This window comes from Sorex araneus, chromosome 5, assembly GCF_027595985.1.
Source record: "Sorex araneus isolate mSorAra2 chromosome 5, mSorAra2.pri, whole genome shotgun sequence".
NCBI lineage: Eukaryota > Metazoa > Chordata > Mammalia > Eulipotyphla > Soricidae > Sorex > Sorex araneus.
Genome location: NC_073306.1, coordinates 135271278 through 135298595, shown reverse-complemented (window position 1 = coordinate 135298595; position 27318 = coordinate 135271278). Strand labels below are relative to the sequence as shown.

Genomic DNA, 27318 nt, shown 5'->3' with positions numbered 1-27318 from the left:
ATGCTCAGGGACCACGTGGTGCCGGGGACCCACTTAGCGTGCACCCAGCGCTGGAAGAAATTGTTCTTGTCGTTGCTTTGGTTTGAGAGTCACACCCAGAGGCTGGTCGGGGACTGTTCCCGGCTGTGCTCAGGGAGTTCTGCGGTGCTGGGGGTGGAACCCGGGGCCTCTCGCCTGCGGGCCATGTGCCGGCCCATCGAGCTCTCTCCCACCCTGGAGTGACACTTTCACCATGTGGCGGGACTTCTCTGTCCCCGCACCCTCCCCACTTGAGACCACCTAGCTCTCTACTGCACACGTCACAGCGAGAGAGCAGGGAAGCCCGCCCAGGTTGGGGTGACAGAAAAGTGCCCCTAAACATGGGCCCCGTGTCCCGGGGTGGGGGGGAGCGCCTCCCGCGAAGGCACCAGTGAAGTGTGCTAGGGATGAGCAGGTGCTAGGAATGCTGGGAAGAGTTCTGCAGCCGGAAGCCGAGTGGGAGCCAGAGAGAGAGTCTGGGGGGGTGGAGGCACTTGCCCTGCATGCAGCCAACCCTGGTAGGGTCCCTCAGCACCACCAGAAGTGATCCCTACCACAGCGCCAGGAGTGAGCCCTGAGTTTGGTTAGGTGTGACCCCAAAAGCAAAACAGAAGAGAAGTAGGTGCTGAAGACCCAGGGAGGGGGTTCAAGTGTGAGGGCGTGTCAGGCATAGTCCTGAGTCAGGCCCGCAGCCCTGCAGCCACAGGCCTGCTGGCCACCGGGCCACTGGGTCCAGCCCTTGTCTGTCTGTCTGTCTGTCTGTCTGTTTGTTTGTTTGAATGTTTCACAATGCTGAGACTTGAACCCAGATCTCCCGCATGTGGAGCCTGTGCTTTATTGAGGAGCCACTATCTCTGGCCTCAACGTTTTTTTTTTTTTTTGCTTTTTGGGTCACACCCGGCATTATTGCACAAGGGTTACTTCTGACTGTGCACTCAGGAATTACTCCTGGTGGTGCCTGGGGGACCATATGGGATGCGGGGGATCGAACCTGGGTCATCCGCGTGCAAGGCAAACTGTGTTATCTCTCCAGCCCCAGGTAAACATTTTTGAAGAATCAAATATAAGGTTGAGTGTTAAGAACAGACCTCAGGGGCTGTGTGTGACCCAAAAATCGAATTAAAAAAAAGAAAAACAGACCTCAATAAAAACGTGGTGTTGAAGGAAAGGACTAGATGGCAGGTTCTGTGGCAGAGGGCCCAGTTCTGTGGCAGAAAGAAAACAGGTACAAAGTCTCGGGGTTGAACTTAGGACGCTCAGAGGTCAGCTGGTGCCCACAGGGACTGGGGGGGGGGGTGCCAGGGAGAAGAGGACAACCAACAGAGATGAGAGACTTATCCGGGCTCAGAGGGATTGGCGGGCAGCAAGGCGGCAGCTCTGCAGGAGCCTCTGTGTTTCATTACCCCAAGGAGCAAGGCCAGGGCTATCCTGCCCTCAGGGACACTGGCTGGACTCTGGGGGGCCTCCGTGTCCTCTCCAGGACTCCTCGCGACAGCTGGTTTTGAAGTCGGTGCCAGAGCCACTGATGGCTCCAGAAGGCGGGACGGGTGGCTTAGGCACAGTCACGCACAGCCGTCCCCTGACATCTTAAACGAGGAGAGTCTTCGGGATGGGAATTGACGGGTTTCTTCTCGATTCTCTGCCCTCCCGAAGTACGATCATCCCAGCAACACCTTTCCCCAAAAGGGCACCAAGCGCAGAAGAGAATCCCAATAGTTTGCAGGGAAAACTTTTCCCGTGTTCCCCAGAAGGCTCTACAGCATCTCAACGACAACAAAAAGCACCGGACTTCACCGAGGGTTGCTTCCGAGTAAGAGAGACCAGAGCAGTGTTGGACGGGCAGGAGCGCCATGGCGAAGAGACAGCTGGTAGAAAGGCGGGCTTTGGGGGGGGGGGGGGAGCATGGCCAGGCTTTCTTTCTGCCCCAGTGCCAGTGACTCTGGAACAGCTGCTGTAGGACTCATGCTGAGCACTGCCTCCGCCTTTTGATGTCCGAGCAAGGCTCCTCTCGGGATTCCTTTCAGTGAGTGGAAAGCCGCACTCGTGGGGGTCTCTTGTCAAAGTGATGGAGCAGAAGTTTTCTAAATGCAGAGTTTGCCTGTTGTGCATCTCTATGTAATCTACGTGGAGATCATGGTTTTCTGGCGTCTGGATTTGATTTACATCGTGTCAACTTTGGCCACTTGCTAGAGACTGGATTTCGGCAATTTCCCCGCCTCCCCACCCCGCACCCCACCGATTCATGTGCTGAAACCTAATCTGTGTGCTGAGATTGGGCGGTGAGAGGAATGATTCCACCCTGGGGAGGAGGTTCTCATGAAGACAGCTAGTGCCCTCAGAGGAGAGATTTCCCCCACCCCGCCGCCCCCAGAGATCTCACTGGCCTCCACCATAAGCGATTCTGGCAAAAAGATGACTGCCTGGGGGGCAAGAAGTGACCCAGACACAAAACATGCCACCATCATGGATTTCTAACCATCCAAGCTGTGAAAAATCATTTTCCCTGAGGATAACCCTCCTGTTTTGTGTATTTTACTGTCTCTGTTTGACCAGGCTAAGACTTCTCGAGCGTGTTCAACCTAGTTGAGTTGGTGTCCAGGGACAAAGGGTGGACCCCCGTGGCTTTCAATCACCTGTCCTCAAACTGACCCAAGTGCAGTTATAAAAAAAAAAGGTTCAAAACCGGACCCCCAGCCCCCAGCCGCTGTGTAAGCGACAGCCCAGCTCCACAGACTCACGACTAATCACACTGATGAAACTCCTAGGTTCACCAGCTTTCAGGCTGACAACTCCAGGGCCTTCTCAGAGAGGGGGCAGGCAGCCTCCACCACACCCCCAACCAGGACCCCCATACTCCCGGAAGCAGCCCCAACGGCCACACCCGCGGCCACCACCCTGTAAACAGCACAGCGACACAACTCACCTCGGAAGAGATGCCAAGTCGAACTAATGGGACTCATGGGTACACCAGGCCCCGGGGCCCCCTCGAGAGGGGGACAAGCCCAGAATCACCCCATCCAACAGACCCCGGAGCTCTTGAAGCATGCGGCCACCTATGCAGCCCTGCAACGCCTCCAAATGCCCCAGCGCTGACAGCCCAGGAGGGGCACAGCAAGTTCGATGGGAAAGTAGCCTAGAAGCCAGCTAAGATCAATACACAAAAATCAATGTGTATCGAAGAAGAAATAAATGTGTATAGAAGAAGGCCCACCTGGCACCAGGCAGCTCAGTAAACCCTTAGGTAGTGACTAATAACCCCGTTGTTCACTATAACAATTTTCACACTTTTCTTTTAACTGAACTATGTGTTGATAATTCCATTTTCCATTTTATTATAATAAGCAATATAGGATAAATTATTTTGTGCCTGTCCAGGGAGCAGGCTTGGGAGGTGGGTGGGAAACTGATCACAACGGTGGAGGGAAGGTCACACGGGTGGTGGGACTGATGTTGAAATATTGAATGCCCGAAATAACTGTTTTAAGAACAACTTTGTAAACCACAGTGTCTAAATAAAGTCTTTAAAAAACACTCGAGCCAAAGTTGTTCAATTTTTCAAAAAAAAAAATCAGTCACAACTTGAGAATTTTTCATAAAGCAGTGTTCATCTGCAAAATTATATGCTTGCATTTATTAAAGTTATTTGAAAAAATAAACATGATGTTTAAAAAAGATTCAAAACCAATGGTCGACCACAGACCTGATTTAGAATCCCCAGATTCACGTCTCTCATGGTATGTGTTCTTTAAAGAAGAGCTTTTAGCTTCCCCGAGTTTTATTTCACTGTTCAAAAGATTTTTTCCTTCTAATACTGGCCTCAGAAAGTTGTTGTGAGAATTAAATGAAGCCACGTATTTAGTTTACATTATAAATGCCTCTTCTTTTCCGCTGCTCTATAACAAAGGGTGATATAGGAAGGCCGGTGGCCTTGTCCAGAATAATATGAGCTTTTAAAAGAGCAAGCCCTGACTGGTATTCCTGAATAAGTGCCTTTGAGTTAAATTGAAGAATCAAGCCCAGGACTCTCAATGCCATGCTTCCAAATCTCATGCAATAATTGGAGCAATAATCAAAGCAGACAGAACTGCAAAGGTTCTAGAGGGGGCTCCAAGCTCAGGCATGGGTCCCATTAGGGGTCCTGTATCACTGTAACACTGTCATCCCGTTGTTCATCGATTTGCTGGAGTGGGCTCAGTAACGTCTCCATTCGTCCTAGCCCTGAGATTTTAGCAGCCTCTCTTTACTCATCCTTGGAGGCTCTTTCAGGGTCAGGGGAATGAGACCCATCATTGTAACTGGTTTTGGCATATAAATACGCCACGGGGAGCTTGCCAGGCTCTGCCATGCGGGCAGGATACTCTTTACAGGGGTCCTGTAAGGAAAACAAAAGGGTCATGGTAGCCTCTGGGTAGCAGGATGCAGATGCTGCAGAGAAGGACATGCCTAGTGTAGGATGAAGGCAAGAACTTCGTGAGAGGCTGGAGGAGAGGGATGCTCTGGACAGGAGGTGAGATGTGAGTCTGCCCCTCCTCTCCCTCCAATCTCCAAGGTCCTCTGACAATCCACCGTCCCAGGCAGGGGACGGCCTGTCCTAGACATGGCTTCCTTATCACCTGCTGTTCCCACCAGCAAACCTGCCATTTTTCAGATCCAACAGCAAACCCACAGGACTTTCTTGGGTGAAATCTCCCTTTGACTTATTTTTTGTTTTGCAAGTATATTTTTTGAGTATTGTCTAATTCTCCCTCTCAGAGAACCTGGCAAGCTACCGAGATTATCCTGCCCACATGGCAGAGCCTGGCAAGCTCCTCATGGCATATTCAATATGCCAAAATCAGTAACAATGATGGGTCTCATTCCCCTGACCCTGAAAGAGCCTCCAATGCAGCACCGTTGGGAAGGATGAGTAAAGAGAGGCTGCTAAAAGCTCAGGGCTAGGACGAATGGAGATGTTACTGGAGCCTGCTCAAGAAAATCGTTGAATAATGGGACGGCAGTGATACAGTGATACTTTTTGATTTGCAAAATGCACATACCTCCTGATTCAGAATTTTCGCATCCAGAAATGTACCTGAGGGAAATATAAGTGCACGTGAACAATCTACACAGTAAGTGTATGATATCCATTTCAACACCCTGGATGTGAAACTATTAAAAAAAAAAAACGCCCACCATGTCCATCTAAAAGTATCAAGTAAGGAGTCAGGTCAACATACAGTGGGAATCACCTCATGGAATATAGAGAACAAGGCCTATTTTTCTGTGCGGTGGTGGGCGGGGGGGGCGCATCTATGCTTTTCGTTAAGTAAAAATAGCAGCAGGATGGAGAAAAACACCTTCCTACGTGTAGAATCTGAATCTGCAATCATTCATCTCTTACATACTCTGCCGGAACCGAAGCACTGAGTTTAATGGAACAGTATTAGAGAATGAGCAGCAAATCTCTTTCTCTGCAGAACTGATGCTCTGACAGGGGCAGATTCTGAGAGCATCAAGAAATGGGTGGCCCTCGCTAAAACGGAAAAGTAACGTGTTGAGGAAAACGACGAAGGCAGGGGAGGAAGCACGGGCAGCTTGAGGAGTTAGTGGGAGTAACTCACAGCTTGACAGAGGGGAAGAATGTTTTCACGCAAAGCCTGAAGGTTAGAAACAGATTTTGGCACATGGAATTTAGGTGACGCCAAGAAAGGTGGCCAGAAAGAATGAAGTGGGAAGGGACGTGGGCACAGGCCATTGGAGATGGTCACGTAGGCTAGCCCAGACAACACTGGAAACTCTATACCCGGTGGGCACTTGGAGGACTGTTGGGAATCTCTGAATGGGGTAACAGGATCTGCTGAGTAGAGAACAGATAGAAAGATCCAGGGTCCGAGCACACAGGGATGGTGGCTTGCAGTCAGGAGTACAAAGATGACCAGGGTTGCCTGGGTAGTTGATGGGGACAGGAAGACAGACTCAGGAGGTACCCACTGTCCTGGGTGAATTCCAGCACATCAGTTCCTATTAGCATCACTAAGCTCCACCAATGGAATTAGTACTTAAAACCATCCAATGTCAGAGCTGGTTTATTTATTTGTTTATTCACTTATTTTAATTTTGGGGTCACACCCAGCGATGCTCAGGGTTACTCCTGGCTCTGCTCTCAGGAATGACTCCTGGAGGTGCTTGGGGGATCCTAGGGGATGCTGGGAATTGAACTCGGGTTGGCTGCATGCAAGGCAAACTCCCTCCCCACTGTGCTATTGCTCCAGCCACCAGACCTGGGTTTTGTTTGGTTTTAGTTGATATGTTTCATTGCTCTTGGTCCTTGGGGGCCAGGGGGAAGGAGGGAATCAATATATGATAGTTGTGCTCTTGGGGTATTGACTAGGAGCCCCCAAAGATGGAAAACACTGGCCTCAGACTTGGTCTCTGCAGAATTGGGAGAAAAGGGGTTTTGTGTGGAATGCAGCGTGCGTTGCTGAGTCGGGAGTAACTCACAGCTAGACAGCTACCCTCCGGCTCCAAACAATGTCCATCCCTCTGGCAGGCTGAATGTGCCTCTAAGAGGGGGAGGGGAAGGAGGCCCGAGTCCCATAAGCTCCTGATTGTTCTCCGTGCCCGTGGGAAGAGCAAATATGGCTGGAATTAGGGGCTGGGGGGTGGGGAGAGTGCGAAGGCAAAGCATGACTTTGACAGTCCACACTCAACAAATCGCAACTGTGAAAACTCTGTCTTGCCCCTAGGACATAGTTGCCAGAGAGGAGAAAGAACCGGAAGTCAGTCCTGTGAGTTGCTCTCTCCCCCGGGACCCAGCTGAGGCGCAGCCCCAGACAACAGGAACAGAGAATAACCAGTTCATCATGAGCTTCTTTAAAGCCCTGGTAAGTCCCTTCCTTTCTCATCTGGTGGCACTGCCATGGCTCCAGTTGTGCTGGTGTTAAGAAGGATGCGAACCCCATGCCATTGTCACATGCAGGTTCCACCCCGCTGCAGCTGAAATACTGAGCGACAGGGACAACAATCCAGGGCTTTGTAAGGACGCGGGGTTACCCCAGGCTTTTCCTGATGGAGCCCTGAGAGTTGAGACCCGTGACAAAGACAATGGGTCATCAGATCTGTGACAGGCTGTGTCGTAATGGGATCCTGGCGACCGGATGCCCTGTGGGCACTGATCATAAATAGAACTGGAAAGTCCCTCCTTGGGGAGGGTGTTGGGGCACACGGTAGGGCTGAAACCTCCTCAGGAACAGCTCTGTAAGGGTCTATCTCACAGTGATTCAATTTTTAAAAAATTAAAATTAAAAAAAAAAAGAAAATTAGGTTTTTGGGGCAGGGTAAGGAAAGACAGATGGAAAGGAAGACAGACTCAGGAGGTACCCGCTTTCCTGGGTAAATGTGAGAACATCAGTTCCTATTAGCATCAATAGGCTCCATCAATGGAATTGGTACTTAAAATAATTAATTGTGTGACCCTATCAGAGCAGTTTTGTGACTCTGTGGCAGATCGAACTGTTGAAATCCTTCTCTATCTCCTTAGGTTTCAGTCTGCTCTGTTAGCTGGACCAAGTCTTGTGATGCTCACTTTCTGGTTCTTTAAGGTAGACCCCAGGGCCAGACTCTTTAGAGAAAGTCTCGTTCCATGTATGTGCGGTTAACCGGACACCCTTAGGTTGTTTGAGTTTTGTCCAAAGACCAACTTCAAAATATAAAATAAATGGGGCTGGAGCAATAGTATAGCGGGTAGGGCGTTTGCCTTGCACTCGGCCAACCCGGGTTCGATTTCCAGAATCCCATATGGTTCACTGAGCACAGCCAGGGGTAATTCCTGAGTGCGGAGCCAGGAGTAGCCCCTGTGCATCGCCAGGTGTGACCCAAAATGCAAAAAAAAAAAGAAAGAAACAAAACAAAACAATATATATAAAATAAATGGGGCTGGAGCGATAGCACAGCGGGTAGGGCATTTGCCTTGCACTCGGTCAACCCGGGTTCAATTTCCAGAATCCCATATGGTCCACTGAGCACAGCCAGGAGTAATTCCTGAGTGCAGAGCCAGGAGTAGCCCCTGTGCATCGCCAGGTGTGACCCAAAAAGCAAAAATAAATAAAATAAAATAAAATAAAGAGAACAACCAAGCTGACGCACACTCACCAGAGCCTGCATTGGTTGGAACCTGTGGTCAGGTTGATGGAACGTCTGTGGCTTCTGAGAAGCTCTGTCAAACATGGGCAGGCTTGGGCTGGAGTGATGATCCACAGGGTTGACACTTGACTTGCATCCTGCCTACCCCATTCGATCCCGGCACTTTATATGGTCCCCGGAGCCGTCAGTCCCAGAGTGATGCCTGACCCTAAGGGCGAGAGTAAGTCCTGAGCACCACCAGGTGTGGCCCCCGAGTTCCCAAAACAAATATAGTCAGGCTCTGGATGAATGTGCAGGATCAAATGGACTTGACTATAAACTATCCATTTAAACTCAGGTCTTACCGGAAATCTGTGTTTCCACCCAACTGAATTGAGAATAAAGAACTCGTTAAGGTCTGAACCAGGAGACTGAGTAGATATAACTGTGAAATGAAATTACCCTAAAGTGCTTCAATGTCTAACTTTTGGTTTTCTCACACTTTGAAGGTTTCACCTAATAAAGCGGAAACAAAAAAAGACCCAGAAGACCAGGTAGGTGCCTGGACATGTGTTTGCATATGACTTTACATGTGGAGTCAGGCTTTGATTGCGTCTGCATCCTTATTTCTTGAACTGTATATTTGTATATATTTGTATGTCTAGCACTTATAGACATATTTAGAAATTGGATGGTGCTATTAGTTTGTTTTAAAAATATTTCATTTACGTTCAGTGTTTTCAGAAACATTTTCGTAGGAAGCTTGACGTGTGTGCCAGTTCTGGCTAACTCGTGTCACCAGAACTAATTTCCCATAGAGAAAAAGATCAGACTAAGAATCGTTCTGTGTCATCTCCCTCCTTTAGTGTAGAGAGACCCAGGAATGGTCTACGCCCTTTAATCACTAAAATGACAAAGAGGTGAGCCCACATTGAATGAGGAAGGAGGTTGCTATATTTTGGGTTTTTCAAAAATACTTTCTTTGGATCATTGATGTCATTTTTAAAAAAAATCCATTTCTATCACAAAGGCAATTGTTTGGTGAGGTAAAGTAGTCACCATTGGACACTTGCCAAAGGCAAGAGCGTGTCAGAGTGAGGACACTCGAGATGCTGCATTTTCTCTGTCACCTCGAAATGCAGCCAAAGCTTCTCAAAATAAATCTTGTTTGGATCCCCCGCTTCCTAGAGATGTTTTCCCTGTACACTTGACAGAACTGATTATCTCTAGTGAAACACATGGTTTAAATTTTACGGGCGTCACAAGGATAGTTGAGCCTGGTGACAAATAAGCCTGGCGCTTTTCTTTTGATAAGGGGAAGTGGTTAGAAAGACACTGGAGCCAAGTAGAGGGTTCGGCCAAGCCGATACATCTGCCGCCCATGTTGGAAAGACTAAGTTATGAAGGGGACACTCCCTTCGGTCTGAAGTCCGGCCACACGCTAACTGTTAGATCCCCACCTATATGAACTCCAGTCTCACTGTCTACAAGATGGGTATAAGAAAGAGCATCTGCTCTGCTCAGTATGGAATGGAATGGAGGTCTGACAATGAGCTGGAGAATATTATTCACATGCGGTAGTTGATGCTACTTCCATACGCACTGCGAAAGAAACTGAACGAGAAGACTGTTCTAGTTACTGGTCCTTCTCCCGTCTTCTTCCACTGAAAACTTAATGTCTACCCCAAGGCATTACGTGCCTTTTCCTGTGCAATTATTCCCAGGCTACAAGGCACCTAGAGTCAAGCTCGATGAATGGTTGAGTCCGAGTGGTACTGCTTTGGTTCTGTGTCTCGAGTTGTTTGAAGTCACACAGGCTGCAGGGGCTGGGGGCAGACGGGGGAGGTTGTGTGGCTTTTCCAAATGACCCAGTGATTCCACTCTCCAGCTCTCAGACATCAAGATTCTTCCCGCCCCAAATGGTCCCAACTGAGGGTGGTCCCATATCATTGAGAAAATCTCACTGATTTTTGCTCAGGGAGCCATAGGGTCATGCCAGTGGTTCTGTCTAGTAATTGGTCACCCATGACAATGGCCACAGTTCTTCTAGAGTCTTCAGTCTCGGGGCTGGAGTGATAGTACACCCGGGATGGCGTTTGCCTTGCACACGGTTGACCCGGGTTCGATTCCCAGCATCCCATAGGAATTACACCGCCAGGAGTAATTCCTGAGTGCAGAGCCAGGAGTCATCCCTGAGCATCGCTGGGTGTGACCCCCCCAAAAAAAAGCTCCCTCTAGGGGCTGGAGACATAGTACAGTGGGTTGGGCACTCACCTGACACAAAGCCCAACTGAGTTCAACCCCCAGCACCCCGTATGGTTCCCTGAGCACCCCGTATGGTTCCCTGAGCCCACGTGGAGTGATTCCTAAGCACAGAGTCAGAAGTCAGCCCTGAGCACTGCTGAGTCGTGGCTAAAAATAAGTAAGTAATAAATAAAAATAACCTTCTCTGGATACTTGATGTCACCTCGGCAGAGCTGAAATGTCTTGAACAAACGGAGCTGCGTTCATCTGGGTCATTTAAATCGACGGTTGAATTTAAATAGTTGGAAATCAGTGTGTACTTGAAATGCATTTATTCTGCGTGGTCATTAATACATTTTCAAGAGTTTTGAGAAGGACCAGATGTGGATATCTGGGGAAGTGATGGGGGGGAGGGAGTGGGAGAGAGGGAGACCCCAGCAGTGCATTGCTGATGTGTTTGAAAATGCACATAAAAAAAAAACAGGAAATGCAGGTTTTGTTTAAAAACCCAAGTTCTAAGCTGTGACTGCTGTTGGCCAAAAGGCATCCAAAGCAGAGATTGTTTGTGATGGACACATGGGGCAGAAGACGGCCCCGATCCAGGCCAAAGGCTCCAAGAAAAAACAGCTGCAGAGCCCCAGGCTGGGACAGGCCTGTAGGAAACTCTTTAGACAAAAGGTGTGTATGGGGGGGGTGTTTGGTGGGGGTGAGGGGGGCAGGAACCCTGGTCTTCACCTCCCTCCGCCCAGGTCCTCTTCAATGAAGCGGTCTGGATAGGTAGTAGGTCATTGAGAGAATTGGCTTGTGGAACCAAATTTCAGTGATTCCAAAGGAAAAAAAAATCTCCAAAATCCTAAGCCACCAGGTCTGGTTTCTTCCCCAGGTGGACCAGGGTTCTGTGTTGATGCCTCTAACCCCATGCTTCCCAAAGGCCACTGGGTTTTGCCAACTAGCATCCTTGATATTTTATTTTGGTAGCAACTCATTTGCTAGGCAAAGTTCCCTTTCTAAAGAAACGTCACGCAGCCGACATGACAAGCCAGAATCACTTCTCCAAGGGAGAAGGGGAAAGTTACTGTTGAGAGGATCAAAACAAAAATTGGCTCGTGACCGTTATCCTCTGGCTGCGTCCTGGTTACCCCATCTGGGTAAGAAGCGCACAGATGCTTGTAGGGACCTTGTGTGATAAACAAGAAACAGCGACTAGCCAGCAGGAGAGGGGTGTCACTGAGGCCTCCCCTCCAGCATTCTTTGAAGGACTAAATATGAGTTAAAAAGGAAAAGTAGTGGGACTGGAGCAATGGCATAGCAGGGAGGGTGTTTGCCTTGCATGCGGCCGACCCGGCTTCGATTCCCAGCATCCCATAGGGTCCCCCGAGCACCACCAGGAGTAATTTCTGAGTGCAGAGTCAGGAGTAACCCCTGTGCATTGCCGGGTGTGACCCAAAAAGAAAGAAAGGAAAAGTACTTGCACTGTTCTGATACACTGATACAATTTGTGGCCTTTGCACACACGATCGGATGAGCTGGCTTTGACACCAGCGCTGGCATGCTCTCTGCAGTTTGGGAAATGCTCCTCTAACCTCAAGATAACAATGGGATCACCCCACCTCACATGCCCAGCACTAACGCCGCTTACACTGAACTCAAATAAAAGCCCACAGTGAAGGAAGCAGGGAAGGAAGCCCGAGCAAGCTGGAGCTCCGTGACCTTGGCCAAACTGAGGGCCTCCGACTTCTACTGGGGAACCCTCACTCCCCGTGTCTCAGACGCTGTGGGGTCTGCACCCACCCATTAAAAGGATGCCTGAGGGGTTGGAGCAATAGCACAGCAAGGGAGGGCGTTTGCCTTGCACTCGGCCAACCCGGGTTCGATTCCGCACATCCTATAGGGTCCTCTGAGCACCTCCAGGAGTGATTCCTAAATGTAGAGCCAGGAGTAATCCCTGAGCATCGCCGGGTGTGACCCAAAAAACAATAAATAAATAAACAAATAAATAAATAAATAAAGGGATCCTCCAATTGGGTCAGCGTGCTTGAAAATTTGTTTGAAAATAGCAACCATTCTCCACACGGCTGAATGAGCTTATTAAGTGTCCCCCCAGCTGGCCGTGAGAGGCCAGGGGCTGCGCGTGCAAATAGAAGCCCCACAGAGTCTTCTCCTGGCTGGGTCTGTCTTTGCATAAACAAGCTGTGTGATGAAGCCTCCCTTCATTTCCATACAGGCTGGTTTTGTGCCTGAGAGACAGGCAGGAGAGGGCTGGCAGCGCGTGCCAGCGGGGAGTGGCGGTGGGCCCCGTCCCTGGGTGGAGGGGAGAGTGTGGACCCTGAGGGGTGGGCCCTGCCAGCGTCCCTCCCACCCACCCCCCAACACTCCAGCTCTCTCTGCAGCAGGGCCTATGTGCGTGGCACAGGGAGCGCTTCTAGAACCTCTTCCTTCTCCCACTGACCCACCCAGGTTCAGTAACCCCCAGAAGACTCCCCCAAATCCTGCCTCTGATCCGTACTGGGAGGCAGGCGGGGTTCCATGAATCCTGGGGTGCTGTCGAGGAAGCGTCGCTCTCTGCGAGGCCCCTACACAGACACTATCTTTGTCCATCCCCGAGCTGAGCGTTTTGCCCGGAGTTCTGCTCAGGGTGTGTTTCCGTCTGAGGGGTGTACCCAGGGGTGCTGGGGTTGGGTCAGCTCTGTGCCCGTGGCCTTTTTCCTTTCCCTCTTGGATTATTCTGGCCTCCAAACAGAAAGGGCAACGCACCCTTCACCCCAGCCAGCCAGATCATGTGCTGGGCTTTGCTGTCTGAATCTAGAAGGTTCCATCTTCATCCTCCATTTAGAGCCCGCACCAGGGGAATCCAAGCAAGTGCAAAGACAAACCATCATCTTCTAGTTTTGCAGTTTTAAAAAAATTGTGCCTTCAAATCCTAGTTAGCCTCTAGATTTATTGCCCTCTATTTCAATTTTCCTTCCAATTAGAAGAATTTTCTTAGCTAAGAAAAAAAAAAAAGAGCAGCCTGGGATGAGTAAATGTTGTAAATGTAGGATAAACGAGCAAAATAATGAGGCAGCCAGCTTTCCCTTGCTGCCTCAGGATCTTTTATTCCTGGCTGATTTATATCCGGTGCCTCCACATCCAACTCTCTCCCGTTTTCCAGGCTTTTGCCGTAAGAATGTGCATACAGGGAAGCCTGGGTGGGGCATCCTGGCCATGCCCAGAAGTGCCCCCAAAGGCTCCGTGGCCAACAGCTGTTCCCAGAGCCCTGAGCTATGCAGCCCTGGCATTGCTTCCTGGATGGTGAGGTTACGTTTGCCTCTTACGAACACTCTCCCACCCCCCCCCCAACACACACACTCACGCACACTCACACACTCACATACTCACATACACAAACTCACGCATTCACACACATGCACACACACACACACACAACCTCATGTGAAAGAGAGATGTAAACTTAGCGAAGACCAAGGTCAGGAACTGCCATGTGCCCTCTCCAAATCTAAGGCACGGGCGTTGCTTGGGAAAGGTTGGCACTAAAATATGGTGGCCAGTTCAATTCAAATGTCAGATGAGCAGCAAATAATATGGTACAGGCGTGTTCCAGACAAAAACGGGGGCCTACTTGGGCAAATATCTCGCTTGTGGTTGCTCTGAAATTCGGATATGATGGGCACCCCTATTCTCATTGGGTTTTGTTTACTTTGTCTTTGGTGTGGGAAAGAGGCCACACCTAGCAGTGCTCAGGGGCCGCCTCTTTGGTTCAGTGCTTGGGGGTGACTTCTGGCTACGTTGGGGGTCGAACCCAGTGCACACAAAGTGCAGGGATAAAATGCGGGCTTTGAGCATGCATAGCTTGCACGAGGCCCACTGAGCCATCTTCCCGGCCCCATTTTGTTATTCCACAGGCCGCTGAGCCATATCCCCATCCCCATTTTGTCATTCCACAGCCCACTGAGCCATATCCCCATCCCCATTTTCTCATTGTACAGCCTACCGAGCCATCTCCCTGGCCCCATCTTCTCATTGCACAGCCCACTGAGCCATCTTCCTGGTCCTCTCTTCTCATTGTGCAGCCCACTGAACCATCTCCCCAGCCTTCTCTTCTCATTGCACAGCCCATTGAGTCATTCCGCTGCACCCATCTTCTCATTGTGAAGCCCACTGAGTCATCTCCCCAGCCCCATATTCTCATTGCACAGCCCACTGAGCCATCTCCCTGGCCCTGTCTTCCCATTGTGCCTCACTCAGCCTGGCCACCTTCCCATAAGCCGACCTCTGGGAGACTGGAGTCTCCTCCACAAGGCAGATGAGGAGCATGAATCCAGCTTCTGCTGGAAGCTTCTCTCTGAGAAGGGGGAAGACCTGGCCCAGGGTGGTTGATGAGCCCGGGACAGAGCAGGGCTCCGAGTGGCCAGCTCCCTCTCCAGAGTCCTTCCCCAACTGACTGCCCACCGGAACTTGCAGAAGCTCAGGATGTAACAGTGCCCAGGACCGCAGCTGTGCTCTCACAGAGCTTGTCGCACGTCCTCTGTCCCGGGAGACACACAGCCAATCACTCATGGGCATTCCGGCCTTCTGCTCCATCCTTCTGTGGACGCAAGAGGCTCGCCCTGCTGTATTTCCCCAGGATTCCTGAGCTCCTTCCTCAGACAGAGAGAAGCCATGGGTGAGCGGATGGCAGAGCGGTCAGTCTGACCCTCTGCACCATCCATGAAGGTTTCACCCACCCCGTAGAATTTTATTTTTCTGACATTTCCAGTTGACCCACAAGCATATGGAAAGTGGGTGGGGCTTCCTGTCAGTTCTGGAATCAGAATCAAGCCCACAGTACTCAGCTGCCCCCCAAAGGCAAAGGAGGATGTCATGGCCCAGCCCCCCGCTTTGTCCTGTGCCCAGGAATTTCTTCCCTCCCCTGATGCCACATGGATATTTTTTCATTTGATGAATGTTTTTACATTTAGGTTATTAATAAGCCTTGAGTTGGCTTTTGTGGGTTCTATAAGGCACAATTTTGGGGGGTTATTTTTGGAGTGGGGAGGACTCTGCTGGTGGAGTCAGGGCTTACTCAGGGCTTACTCCTGGCTCTGCACTCAGAGATCACTCATGGGGTACTGGAAATTGAACTCAGGTTAGCACATACAAGGCAAACACCCCGTCCCTGGTACTATCTCTCTGGCTCCAAAATCTTTTTTTTTCCATGAATTTCCAAATTGCATTAATAAATTGTTGCTTTTATTTTCCACTGTGCTATGATTGGCCGTTCTGTGATATAGGTTGATTTAAGGGCAATCGAGAGTGAAATTCAAGTAAAGTATTTACTGTTAATCTTCTCATGTGCCCTTAAAAGGGTCATAGATAATCCAGACCTATTTTTTTTAATCACCATGAGATACAGTTACAAAGCTTTCATGTTTGACTTTCAGTCATACAATGATCGAACACCCATCCCTCCACCAGTGCACATTTTCCACCATCAATGTGCCCAGTGTCCCTCCCCCAACCATCCCAACCCTCCCCCTGCCTCTATGACAGAGAATTTCCCTCTTTCTCTCTACTTATGGGCATTATGGTTTGTAATACAGATACTGAGAGGCCATCATGTTTGGTCCTTTATCTACTTTCAGCACACATCTCCCATCCCGAATGACCCCTCCAGCCATCATTGACTTAGTGATCCCTTCTCTACTCCAGCTGCCTTCTCCCCAGCTCATGAGGCAGGCTACCAACCATGGAGCAATCCTCCTGGCCCTTGTCTCTACTGTCCTTAGGTGCCAGTCTCCTATTATGTTATTTTATATTCCACAAATGAGTGCAGTCTTTTATGTCTGTCCTCTCTTTCTGACTCACTTCACTTAGCATGATACTTTCCATGACCGTCCACTTTATGCAAATTTCATGACTTTATCTTTCCTAACAGCTGCATAATATTCCATTGTGTAGATGTACCAAAGTTTCTTTAACCATCGACTTCAGGCCTAACTTCTTCTTTCACAAAAATCCACCCTCCTCAGAATAAGTTCAGTGTCTTCCACTGTCCCCATGTCCTTTGAAGGTGACAGCCACGTTGAAAACATGTGGCCTTGGGGGCATGACAGAGTCACACTCAGTCATGTGGCTTCGCTATTGTCATCTGCATTCCGTTGTCAACTCTGCCGCCTTGTTCATGCACCAGGGAGATGTGACTAACCCCCCAGTAAAGACCAAGATGCTCCTAACTCAAAAGTAGATGCAGGATCCATCCCCTCCTCACGGGACTCTTGGGAGTATGATAGAGCATTCCCTTGCTCTGAAGGGTGCCGGGGGCTGTGCCTTCACTGTTGCTCTTCACACAAGTCCAGGGCTGGAACATGAGATCTTGTCGAGGTGACTGTGGCCCCAGGGACTGAGCAGAGCGAGGAGAGGCCATGGGAGACTGAAGAAAGACAGGCCAGCAGCCAAGGCAGGGAAGCGTGATGGGTGAATAAAGCGAGCAGGTGCCAGGGATTCTCCCGGAGCCCAGAGTTGGGCTGTTGGGCAAGCCCGGGGCGCTGGCCAGGGGGCGATGAAGGCACCACCAGAGCTGGACCATCCCAGCTTCTGGAATGTCAGTGGCAAAGCTCCATGGTTTAATCCAAACGCTGTGGGGTCATTAATGATCTCATATTTACTGTCACGACAGTGCAGGCTCGTCACTATATTAAACCCATAAGCTCCCTTGCTTACAGATACAACTGAGATTCACCCCGTTTCACCTGGTTCTATTTTTTTTAATTTTTAAAATTTTATTGAATCATCATTAGATAGTTACAAGCTTTCATGTTTGGGTTACAATCTCACTGTGATCAAACACCCATCCCTCCACCAGTGCACATTCCCCACCACAAATATCCCCGGTATACCCCCCCGTTTCCCACCTTCCCTCTGCCTCTAAGGCAGACAATATTCCCCATACTCTCTCTACTTTGGGGCATTATGGCTTGCAACACAGACACTGAGAGGTCACCATATTTGGTCCATTACCTACTTTCGGCACATCTCCCATCCCGACTGATTCCTCCAGTCATCATTTTCTTAGTGATCCCTTCTCTATTCCATCTGCCTTCTCCCCTCCGCTCATGAAGCAGGCTTCCAGCTATGGGGCAATCCCCCTGGCCCTTGTATCTACAGTACCTGGTTCTATTTTTCTTCTTTCTTTAAGTCACCGTGAAATGACGAAGTTATCCGTGATTCAGCTTCAAGCACACGTTGTTTCCACACTGACCCCCTGCCCAGTGTCCACTTCCCTCCACCAGTTTCCCCTCCCCCACTTGCCTCCCACCCACCAGTCTGCCCTACAAGGGGCACCTTTTTGAATAGACGCTTTTGCACTGTGGTTTACAATACCATTACTGAAGGATCTCATAAACAACACTTCCCCGCCCTTCAGCACCACCTCCTCCTGGGGGAGGGGGCGCTTCCCTCCACCAAAGACTTTGCCCCCTCCCTGTCTGATCCCCAGCCCTGCTGTGGCCTGTCTTCTGCTGAAGACCACTCCTCGTGCTCTTTGTTCCACTGTCTTTGAGCATCGGCTGTTCCACCACTACATGTCCTTCACCCAGTTCTCAATCCCAGAGCAGACGAGAATTCTCAAAGAAAAGCAAAAGAAGTTGGGAGGTGATGGGGCCTGGTCCTCTCTGCTCTTTCCGTGTCTGTTGTATTCCTCAAATGCTTGCCCAAGGTTGGAGTGTTCAGTCTTTGTGGGTAGAGTGGGCTGTTCCCTGTGTGAAGCATGCTGTTCCCTGTGTGGACCACGCTGTTCCATGGTGTAGAGCACACTCTGTATATGAGGCATGCTGTTCCCTTGTGTGAAGCTTGCTATTCCCTGTGTGCTCATGCTGTTCCCTTTATGAAGCATGCTGTTTTCCATGTGGGAATGCTGTTCCCTGTATGAAGCATGCTATTCCCTATGTAAAGTATGCTGTTCCCTATATGAAGCATGCTGTTCCCTGTGTGAAGCATGCTGTTCCCCATGTGGGAATGCTGCTCCTTGTATGAAGCATGCTATTCCCTGTGTAAAGTATACTGTTCCCTGTATGAAGCATGCTGTTCCCTGTGTGAGGCATGCTGTTCCTTGTACAAAACATGCTGTTCCATGTTGTGGCACATGCATTATTCTGTGTGTAGTTTGCTCTTCCCTGTCTGAAATATGCTTTTTCCAGGTGTGGAACATGCAGTCCCCCGGCATGCAGCGTTCCGTGAGCTTGTGTGGAGCAGGCTGTTCCCTGAATAGAGCATGGGGGGCATCCTGTGGGGGTCACCATGCTCTGTGGAGGGTGCCCCGTTCCCTGGCACAGAGCATGCCATTCGTGCAGAGGACCAAACTGTTCCCTGGCACAGCTGAGGCCATCCCCTGCGTGGCGCCTGCATTTCGTGGTGTACCCTGACCCCACTGGTCCATCTGCCCGGATCCCAGACGGCTCGTTCTCAGGAGACCCTTCTCTGACTGTCAGCACTATCTGAGTTTTCTGGTTTCAATATTTTTTCCCTGAATCCCCCCCCTGCTCCCTCACAGCCCCCACTTATCATCATCATCATCATCATCACCATCATCATCATCATCATCATCCTGTTGATGGTCAAATTCCTCGAGCGGTCTCAGCAACCTCTCCCTGAGATTTTAGAAGCCTATCTCCACTCGGCCTTCCCAAGTAGAGGCTCTTTCAGGGTCAGGGGAATGAGACCCAGCTTGTTACTGGCTTTGGCATATGGATACATCATGGGAAGCTTGCGAGGCTGTCCCATGTGGGCAGGAAACTCTCAGTAGCTTGCCAGTTTCTCCCAGAGGGAGAAGTAGGTTGTAAGATATTGCTTCTGGGAGCTTGCTTTTAAGTCTCTGGATGTTGGCCGTTGATGGGATTACACACACCTGGGTTCCTCTCCCGGTACCTTCATGCGTGAGGCTTGTCTGAACGTGTGGAGAGGGGCCTTGAGCATGGCTGTGGCTGGGTTCCAGAGGTCTTTGGCTGCCGGGAGCTCTGCTCGGGGCGGGGAGGGAAGCTGGAGCCCATCCCCTCCGAGGGGCCCCGGGGAAGACAGCCAGATGCATAAGCAAGAGACTCCATTTATCACAGATAAATGGAAAATTTATCTGTGGAAACGTTTAGTGAGCCTCTCTTTCCACCAGGACGCATGAACCTTGCACACAGCGCACGTGGGCGGCATTCACTGCATTCGCCTGAATAGATGGATCCATAATCCTTGTATTCTAGGATGGAGTCACATGTCACACTGAGTGTGTGTGGCAGGGCAGGGAGTAAACTGAGACTCAACTCAAACTCCCGCCTCTTCCTTTATGCCACTTGGGGGTAGGTAGCAAACCACGAGTGATCGGGTGATCTGTAAGGGTATTTCAACCAGGTCACTAGTGAGGGAATGGAAGGGAAGAAAGAAGAGAGGGAAAGAGTGAGGGAAAGAGAGAAGGAAGGAAAGAGAAAAGAAAAGGGAATCAAATTGGATAATACATGAAGTGTTCGGTCCTTTAAAAACTAGTCAATTACACCTCAGAGCTTTCATCTGAAAGAAGAGGGGGACTTGTGGACGCTCCTGAATCAGCATCGTTCACTGAACTCAGTCCAGCTTCCTTCACTGCCTGGGTTGCTGGTTTCCAAAGTGCATCCTGGCAGGAACCTTTCAGAACTTCTGTATTAAATTGTTCTCTTTTAAAAAATTTTATCTGAACCCTTCTTCAAATCCCAAATTTGGATTCGTCAAATTATTCAGCCTTAGAATACAAACCAATATATATGCCTGTGTTGGAGGTTTCTGGAAGTCACTTGTTCGGGTGGATCTATGATTGGGACCTTTAGAAAGCCAATGACTCACTACAAACTAACATTCTAACAGCAGCGTGCTGCTTGCTACCACCTGCCCTTAATGAGTTACTCACATGAACATGATAAATAATGATTCGATATTTTTCCCAAAAGGAAACTACCTTCAGGTGTAACCCCCCAAACCAAACAGACAAAATAATCCCACAAACAAACAGACGTAAGAACATGGATGCAGGAGAATGGCACGGGAGCTAAGATGCTCGCCTTGTACACACTTAGCCCCAGTAAACCTCCCAGCACCATATATGGTCCCTCAAACACCACTAGGAGTGACCCGTGAGCACAGAGCCAGGAGTAAGCCCTGAGCACTGTCGGTGAGGCCTCAACGCAAACATCCCCCCACCAAAACAAAAAAAGAAAGAAAATATCTTGACTTTTCACAAAATTTTTAACATACACTCACCCATATAAGATATTTGGAAAACACATAGAAGAGTGAAGACAGAAATTAATACACTTGAAACCAGGTTACTTTACAGACAGGAATTTCACTTTTGAGATCTTGGGATGATCTAATTTCTTTTTTAAACTCTCTAGGGCACTGAAAAGTCACCCTCCACTTCGACAGACCTTAAATCAGATAAGGTCAGCTGTGCCCCCCAGGACACCCCGCGGGGGGCAGCCAAGAACCCTCCATCTACTGAACCAGCCAAGGAAGGGGCCAAGGAAAAGGGGGCGCCCACGTCTCTGCCTCTAGGCAAACTGTTCTGGAAAAAGGTAAGTCCCATTGTCCAGATGGGGAAGGTGTTTGTGTGGGAGACGGGCTGAGAGATGAGTCCTCCCGGGCCCCGTGGGACACTCACATCTTCTCCCAGAGTGACTCGGCTCACCCCTGTGTCACAGTCTGTCTCACTCCAGGGACAACGAAATGCCTGTGTCAGCGGAATGTGTTTGGTGGGAAAGAAAAGGACGTGAATGAATGAAACGTGTGGCTCTTGCACTCCTTCTGGTTCATGGTGGGGGGTGGCAGTGATTCACGATCGAATCTTCTCTCTGACCTGACATCTCCCTCGGGCACCCTCCTGGCCACCTGGAGCAGCTCTCCCTTCCATGAGGAACCACCTTTGCGCTCGCTCTGTCTCTGCAGCTGGGTGGGTTGGGGCATCAGGAATGTGGCTGTCGTGTGCTCCTGTTGTAAACTCTTGTGCCCACCAGCTCACGCCCGCTGTGATCAGCACACGCGTTTTCTGTGGCAGAAAAGTCAAACCACCGTTGACACTTGTCCTCTAGAAGAGCGTTTTTTGTTTGTTTGTTTGTTTGTTTGTGTCACACCTGGCGATACTCAAGGGTTACTGCTGGTTCTGCACTCAGGAATTACTCCTGGCAGTGCTCAGGGGACCCTATGGGATGCTGGGGATAGAACCCGGGTCGGCCGCGTGCAAGGCAAACGCCCTCCCTGCTGTGCTATCGCTCCAGCACCAGAAGAGCATTTCTTAACTGGGACCACAGTGCCCTCGGTGGGTTCCCAGGATATTTCAGGACCAGGTGCAACAGTCATGCCAGTGGGGGTCTACCGCATGAAGCTAAGAAGCCAGCTTATTGGATGGGGGTACAGTGTGGGGGGAGGGGGCACTGGGAGGAAACCAAGTCAGAAGGGGGGCACCCTTGGAGAGGGGCTGGGAATCTGTTCTAGATGGCGCTGCTGCATGTTACGCAGAACATGGGGCAGGCGGGTCTGTGTACTATGCAACAACGCTGGGTTATTATTTTTCAGCATCGTTGTCTAACAAACCCAAGGTATGCTGAGGTCTTGCCTGTTGGAATGGGGCCCCCCTCCCCAAAGTGAGCATGTGTTCTGGGGTGTGTTTTGTAAATAGGGCATATGCTAGAAAAGTTGAATTTTGTCATTTCATCAAAACCTCCATGTGCCTCAGCACAGGCTGCAAGCAGGTGACTAGCCAGAGGCCACGTGGAGAGGCTGATTCTCTTGTCCAGAATCCAGTGGCGTTCTGAGCCTCATTCCTTCTCCGGGCTGAATCTGCAGCCATCTTTCTTTGAGCCCCACCCCTGCCCACACTCCTGGGCAAGCTGTTCAAAGCATTCTTCCTTGCCAACCAATTTCTTACTTCAAAACTTCTTCTCTCAAAAATATTATGTTGGGAGTGACTTCCAAGAGCAACCCGTGCACGAGTCGGTGGCCAGGGGGAATGACTGAGGGGATCAGATATTTTTACGTGAATAATCATACAGATGGATCAAGATTTATAAATTCAAAGTGTGAAGGGGGTAAAAAACAGAGCCAGCACTTAAATTAATGATTCACCTATTCTTGGTTCAGGGTAAGTATGTCGATTTAGTTTTAAACGTGATTCAATTTAATAGAAACGGTTTGCCTAAGGAATGGTGCTGTGTTCAGTAAATAATGGTGTGTTGAAAGGTGAGAGTCTTTGCATCTCTGTAAGCCTCTGTGTTATCCGGAGAAGATGAACAGTACCTGTGTCAGAGAAGCGAAGCCAGTGAGGCTCTGGGTGCAGGATGTTGGTTTCTGGAAAATAGAATCACAAGCCACGCCCACTCCTCTGACTTCCGGTGCTGTCCAGTTTGGGGCGGGGCATAGCCAGGTGCTGCATTTCCGGTCTCTGGGCTCTAACTTTTCTCAGAATTGTTGGCACCTCTTTGAAATTTCAGCTATCTTGCTGAGAAACGGAGTATAACAAGTTGTCCACGGGTAGAACTACAAAACTTTGAGGGTCCCTGTTTATTTCACCCTGACTCAATCTTACTTGTTAGCAGGTTATAAGGTAATGAAATTAAGAGAAATGAAAACCTAAATCATCCACAAATCTTGCTTATCTTTCTATCACCATTCGGAGCAGGAAAAAAGAGAGAAGAGTCCATCACATTTGTAATAGCTATTGGTTGGGGCAGAGCAGGGTGTTCGGGCCACCACTGGCAGTGGTAAGGGTTTACTCCTGGCAGACTCCGCTGGGGGGCATATGGGGTGCTGGGGATCAAACCCTGGTTGATCATGCGCAAGGCAAACATACTACCAGTTATGTAATCTCTCTGGTCCAAATAATCGCTATTCTTATAATAAATTTTGTGTGTGTGAGTGTGTGTATGTGTGAGTGTGCATGTGTGTGTGAGTCTGTGTATGTGTGAATGTGTGTGAGTATATGTGTGAGTGTGAGTGTGTGTGAGTGTATGTGTGGGAGTGTGTATGTGAGTGTGTGTGTGGGAGTCTGTGTATGTGTGAGTGTGTGTATATGTATGTGTGTGTGAATGTGTGCGTGAGTGTGTGAGTGTGTATGTGTATGTGTGAGTGTGTGTCAGTGTGTGTGTGAGTGTGTGAGTGTGTGTGCATGTGTGTGAGTATGTATGTATGTGTGCATATGTGTGCGTGTGTGTGAGTGTGTGTGCAAGTGTGAGTGTGTATGTGAGTGTGTCTGTGTGATATGTGTGCATGTGTGTGCATGTGTGAGTGTGTGTGTGAGTGTGTGTGAGTGTGTCTGTGTGAGTGTGTGCTTTCTCCGAAGCGCTAGGCACTGAGAACGTCGAAGTGTCCCTACTGGGGTGCCGTCCCCTTGCTCACTTTCCCGTGGGAGCGTGTGTTTGAGAATCACAGACCCTCGCTTTCTTCTGCGGGAATAAGCGTTGGTCACAGAGCATCCTTGCAGTGAACGGAAAAGCAAACCAAGGGAAACGCTACAAAGTGCTGACACTTTTGCCATAAACACTGAGCCCTCTTTCTTCTTCTCCTTTCCTGGACAAGACTTCAGACAAAACTGGTGAGGAAATTCTGCAATTCTGAACATCAATCAGGCGCTTTTCCCTCACATCTTGGGACAGGAAGCAAGAAGTTGTTTGGACAGTCTTGATGGCTGACATGGATCTTATTAATACAGCAAAACCAAGCATAATCTTGGAGAAATTCCTTTCAAATGATGTTATTCTCACCAAAAAAAATGTTTAATGTCCAGTGAACAGGACTAGACATGCCCCTTGTTATCCTGAGTTCAGGAGGGTGCCATGTGCTCAGCAGTCTTATATTTTATTTAAGTTATTTTGTTTATTAAGTTATTATCTTATTTAAGTTGTTTCCCATTTATATTTTGTTTCCTTGGGCCTGGAAGAGTTGGAATAGAGGATCCTGAATACCTCACATGGCTCAGACTGTGAAAGGGCACTGTGGTCTTGGACGATTGTCTCCCTACTCCATCCTTTCCTTCTGCAAAATGGGAAGGATGCTTGTCTTAGGTTAGGATGAGATCCAGTTACAGTACTGAGGGAGCCCCGAGATGTATATGACCCCCAAGTACTCAGGGTAGAGTATTAGCAATAATTTTCAAGGCTGAGTTAACAAGGTTCATGTTATGACACCTTTGTGCATTTTCTAGGGTCCACAGTACCCGCATTTAGGGCGTCATAAACATTTTTCACTCTCCTTTTTTTTTTTTTTTTTTTTGCTTTTTGGGTCACACCTGGCGATGCACAGGGGTCACTTCTGGCTCTGCACTCAGGAATTACCCCTGGCGGTGCTCAGGGGACCATATGGGATGCTGGGAATCGAACCTGGGTCGGCTGCTGGCAAGGCAAATGCCCTCCCCGCTGTGCTATCGCTCCAGCCCCTCTCACTCCTCTTTTGACCTGATAAATGTGACTCTGGCAAGCATTGCCAGAAACCCCTTAGGTTCGGAATGTGGCTGACTCTTTGGATTCATTTTTGGTCGTTATGTGTTCAAACACCTTCGACTCCTGTTGATTCTTTGCTAAAGAAGCTAGACCCTGGAGACGCACGGCTACCCCAGGACGAGACACACTCTCTACCTTCGAAAGACTGAAATCTGTTTTAGGGAACCGGATACAGACAGCTGACAGCTGTACATCTGCACGCAAATGACCTATTTGGAATAACTCGGAAGAACTTCCCTGCCCTCCTTGGGGGCTGATGGATGACGGGGTAGAAGAGTAACGTGAACTTGAAATCCAGATGCATGGGATCTATCTAGGCTCCAACAGTTACCAGCCACGGAGGGATCACTTCAACCCTCTCAGCCTCGCTCTGTTCTGCTGGGAAAGTGGTCAGAGATGGCTGCGTTTCAGGGCTACAGGACTGAGGGCAAAGCACCTAAGAGTTCTTTTCCAAAAGAGTGATGGGTAGAATCCAGGGCCAACAGAACTGATGGATGTCAAAAGAAGAGTAAAGAAAAGGAAAAAAAAAAGCAATTGATAGAGGTCAAAACAGACTGCGCCTGTTAAGAAATTCCTCTGAGCTCTCTGGGTTACTTGTTTCATAGACAGACTCCTGTGCTGGCTCCTAGAATTCCCCGGGGAAACTGGTTGAAGAAATCCTGGCAGCCATCTGGACAGTGACAGATACTGTTGAAGTATGGACTGACATTTAGGCTTCAGAGCGAAGTTCTTGAGACAACAGCGGAATCCGGGAACTCGGAACAGCTGTCCTACGGTCAAAACGGTGCTTCCAGAAAAACCTACCCACAGCAAGATGTCTGTGGTTTAAGTGTTCCCATGTGATGCATTTTAAACATTCCTTTAAGAGTTGAATGCGCTCTTCAAAGGACCTTATTATTCAAGTTTCTGCTGAGAAGTTGCTGAGCTATTTGCGTCTTAATCCACAGCAACACATATGATCGTGCAAACAATAGTTCTAATAGGATTTTGGTTCTCATGGTTGTTCATGAGGCTGCGTTAGTTTTTGGACACCACCAGACGCCAGCCAGATGTCCACTCACTGGAGGAGGCGGGGAGAGTTTCTGGTTTGGAAGGAGAATGAGGTTTCAATGAGGAGACGCGCCCTCGGGGCTGTTTCCTGATCCACCTGCACCTTCGTGTATTTCTCTGTCTGTGGAGCTGAGTGACCGCCCTACCATAAAGCCCTTCTGGGCTGCAGAAATGGAAATTGGACTTGCCCGACCTTTTATCCCTTTTCCTCTGAAGGGACGTGCCACTGCAGCTGCTCTACCCAAGTTTCCTTCTGGTCTGAGAGCCACTTCCCGAGCACTTCCCCAGTCTGGGTGGACCAAGTCCTCATTCTTCCTCTGCTGAGGCTTTTTCCATCACTCAACCCCTGGCAAACAATAACTGGGAATCCGTCAGGGCTGGTGCCTCAGGCCCTGGGAAAAGGGAGACAGAAAGAGGGAAGGAGAGAGAGTACAGAGTGTGGGCACTTGCCTTGCATGTGGTCAACCCAGGTTCGATCCCCAGCATCCCATATGGTCCCTGAGCACCACCAGAAGTGATCCCTGTGTGCAAAGCCAGAAATAACTCCTGAGCATCGCCAGGTGTGCTCTCCCCCCCAAAAAAAAGGTAGAAGACAGGATGTGAAGGGCATATATGTAGGGAGCATGTAAGCTGTGAAGGACATGTAGACTCTCGATGTGAGGTCCGGCTAGGGGTTCCAAGCACTGGATCCAGAGGGTAGAGCAGGATGGATAACAAATGGTTCTGCAGAGGAATAGACACAAAGGCCAGTGCTCCTTCAAAGGGTGGCCCAGTTGACAATCCTGTTGGAGCAGAGACCTGGAAAAATCCGCTTCCCTCTTGAAAATTTCCCTGCATAGCTGCCCCCACACAGCCGCACGTGAGCTGTGATTGTTCCCATATTTGTTTCTAGTTGTTTTTACTTTTATTTTTTTGGCTTTATGGGTCACACCCGGCGGTGCTCAGGGGTTACTCCTGGTTCTGCACTCAGGAATTACTCCTGGTGGTGCTTGGGGAACCATAAGGGATGCTGGGGACTGAACCCTGTTTGGCTGAGTGCAAGACAAACGCCCTACCCACTGTACTATCTCTCCAGCGGCCCTCACTCCCCATTTTTTTTTTGTGCTCGACTTTCCTTGCCTCTGCTTCTTACTTACTCACTTTACAACACGGGGGATCGGGGGTCACCGCCTGCTATAAGCTGTGAGTTTTGCATTTGATGGTAGAAACTGACCTTCTTCAGGAACGGGTGATATAACGCCTTGTGGTCAAGGGGTTAAGGAAAAGTGAGTCTGTTAGTGGTGGTTTTTTTTTTTTGCTTTTTGGGTCACACCCGGCGATGCTCAGGGGTTCCTCCTGGCTCTGCACTCAGGAGTCACCCCTGGCGGTGCCCAGGGGACCCTATGGGATGCTGGGAATCGAACCCGGGTCGGCCACGTGCAAGGCA

General features: G+C 49.5%; 1 protein-coding gene across 1 annotated transcript in view; it reads left to right on the top strand.

Annotated features, from left to right (window-relative positions):
• The window catches only part of BCAS1 (brain enriched myelin associated protein 1), a 98530-nt gene that overhangs the window by 33635 nt on the left and 37577 nt on the right, over window positions 1–27318 (top strand). The window contains exons 4-7 of the mRNA XM_055140408.1: window positions 6744–6881; window positions 8628–8672; window positions 10906–11040; window positions 20748–20927. Of these exons, the coding sequence (XP_054996383.1) occupies window positions 6744–6881; window positions 8628–8672; window positions 10906–11040; window positions 20748–20927 (498 nt within the window). The remainder of the gene's footprint in view (window positions 1–6743; window positions 6882–8627; window positions 8673–10905; window positions 11041–20747; window positions 20928–27318) is intronic.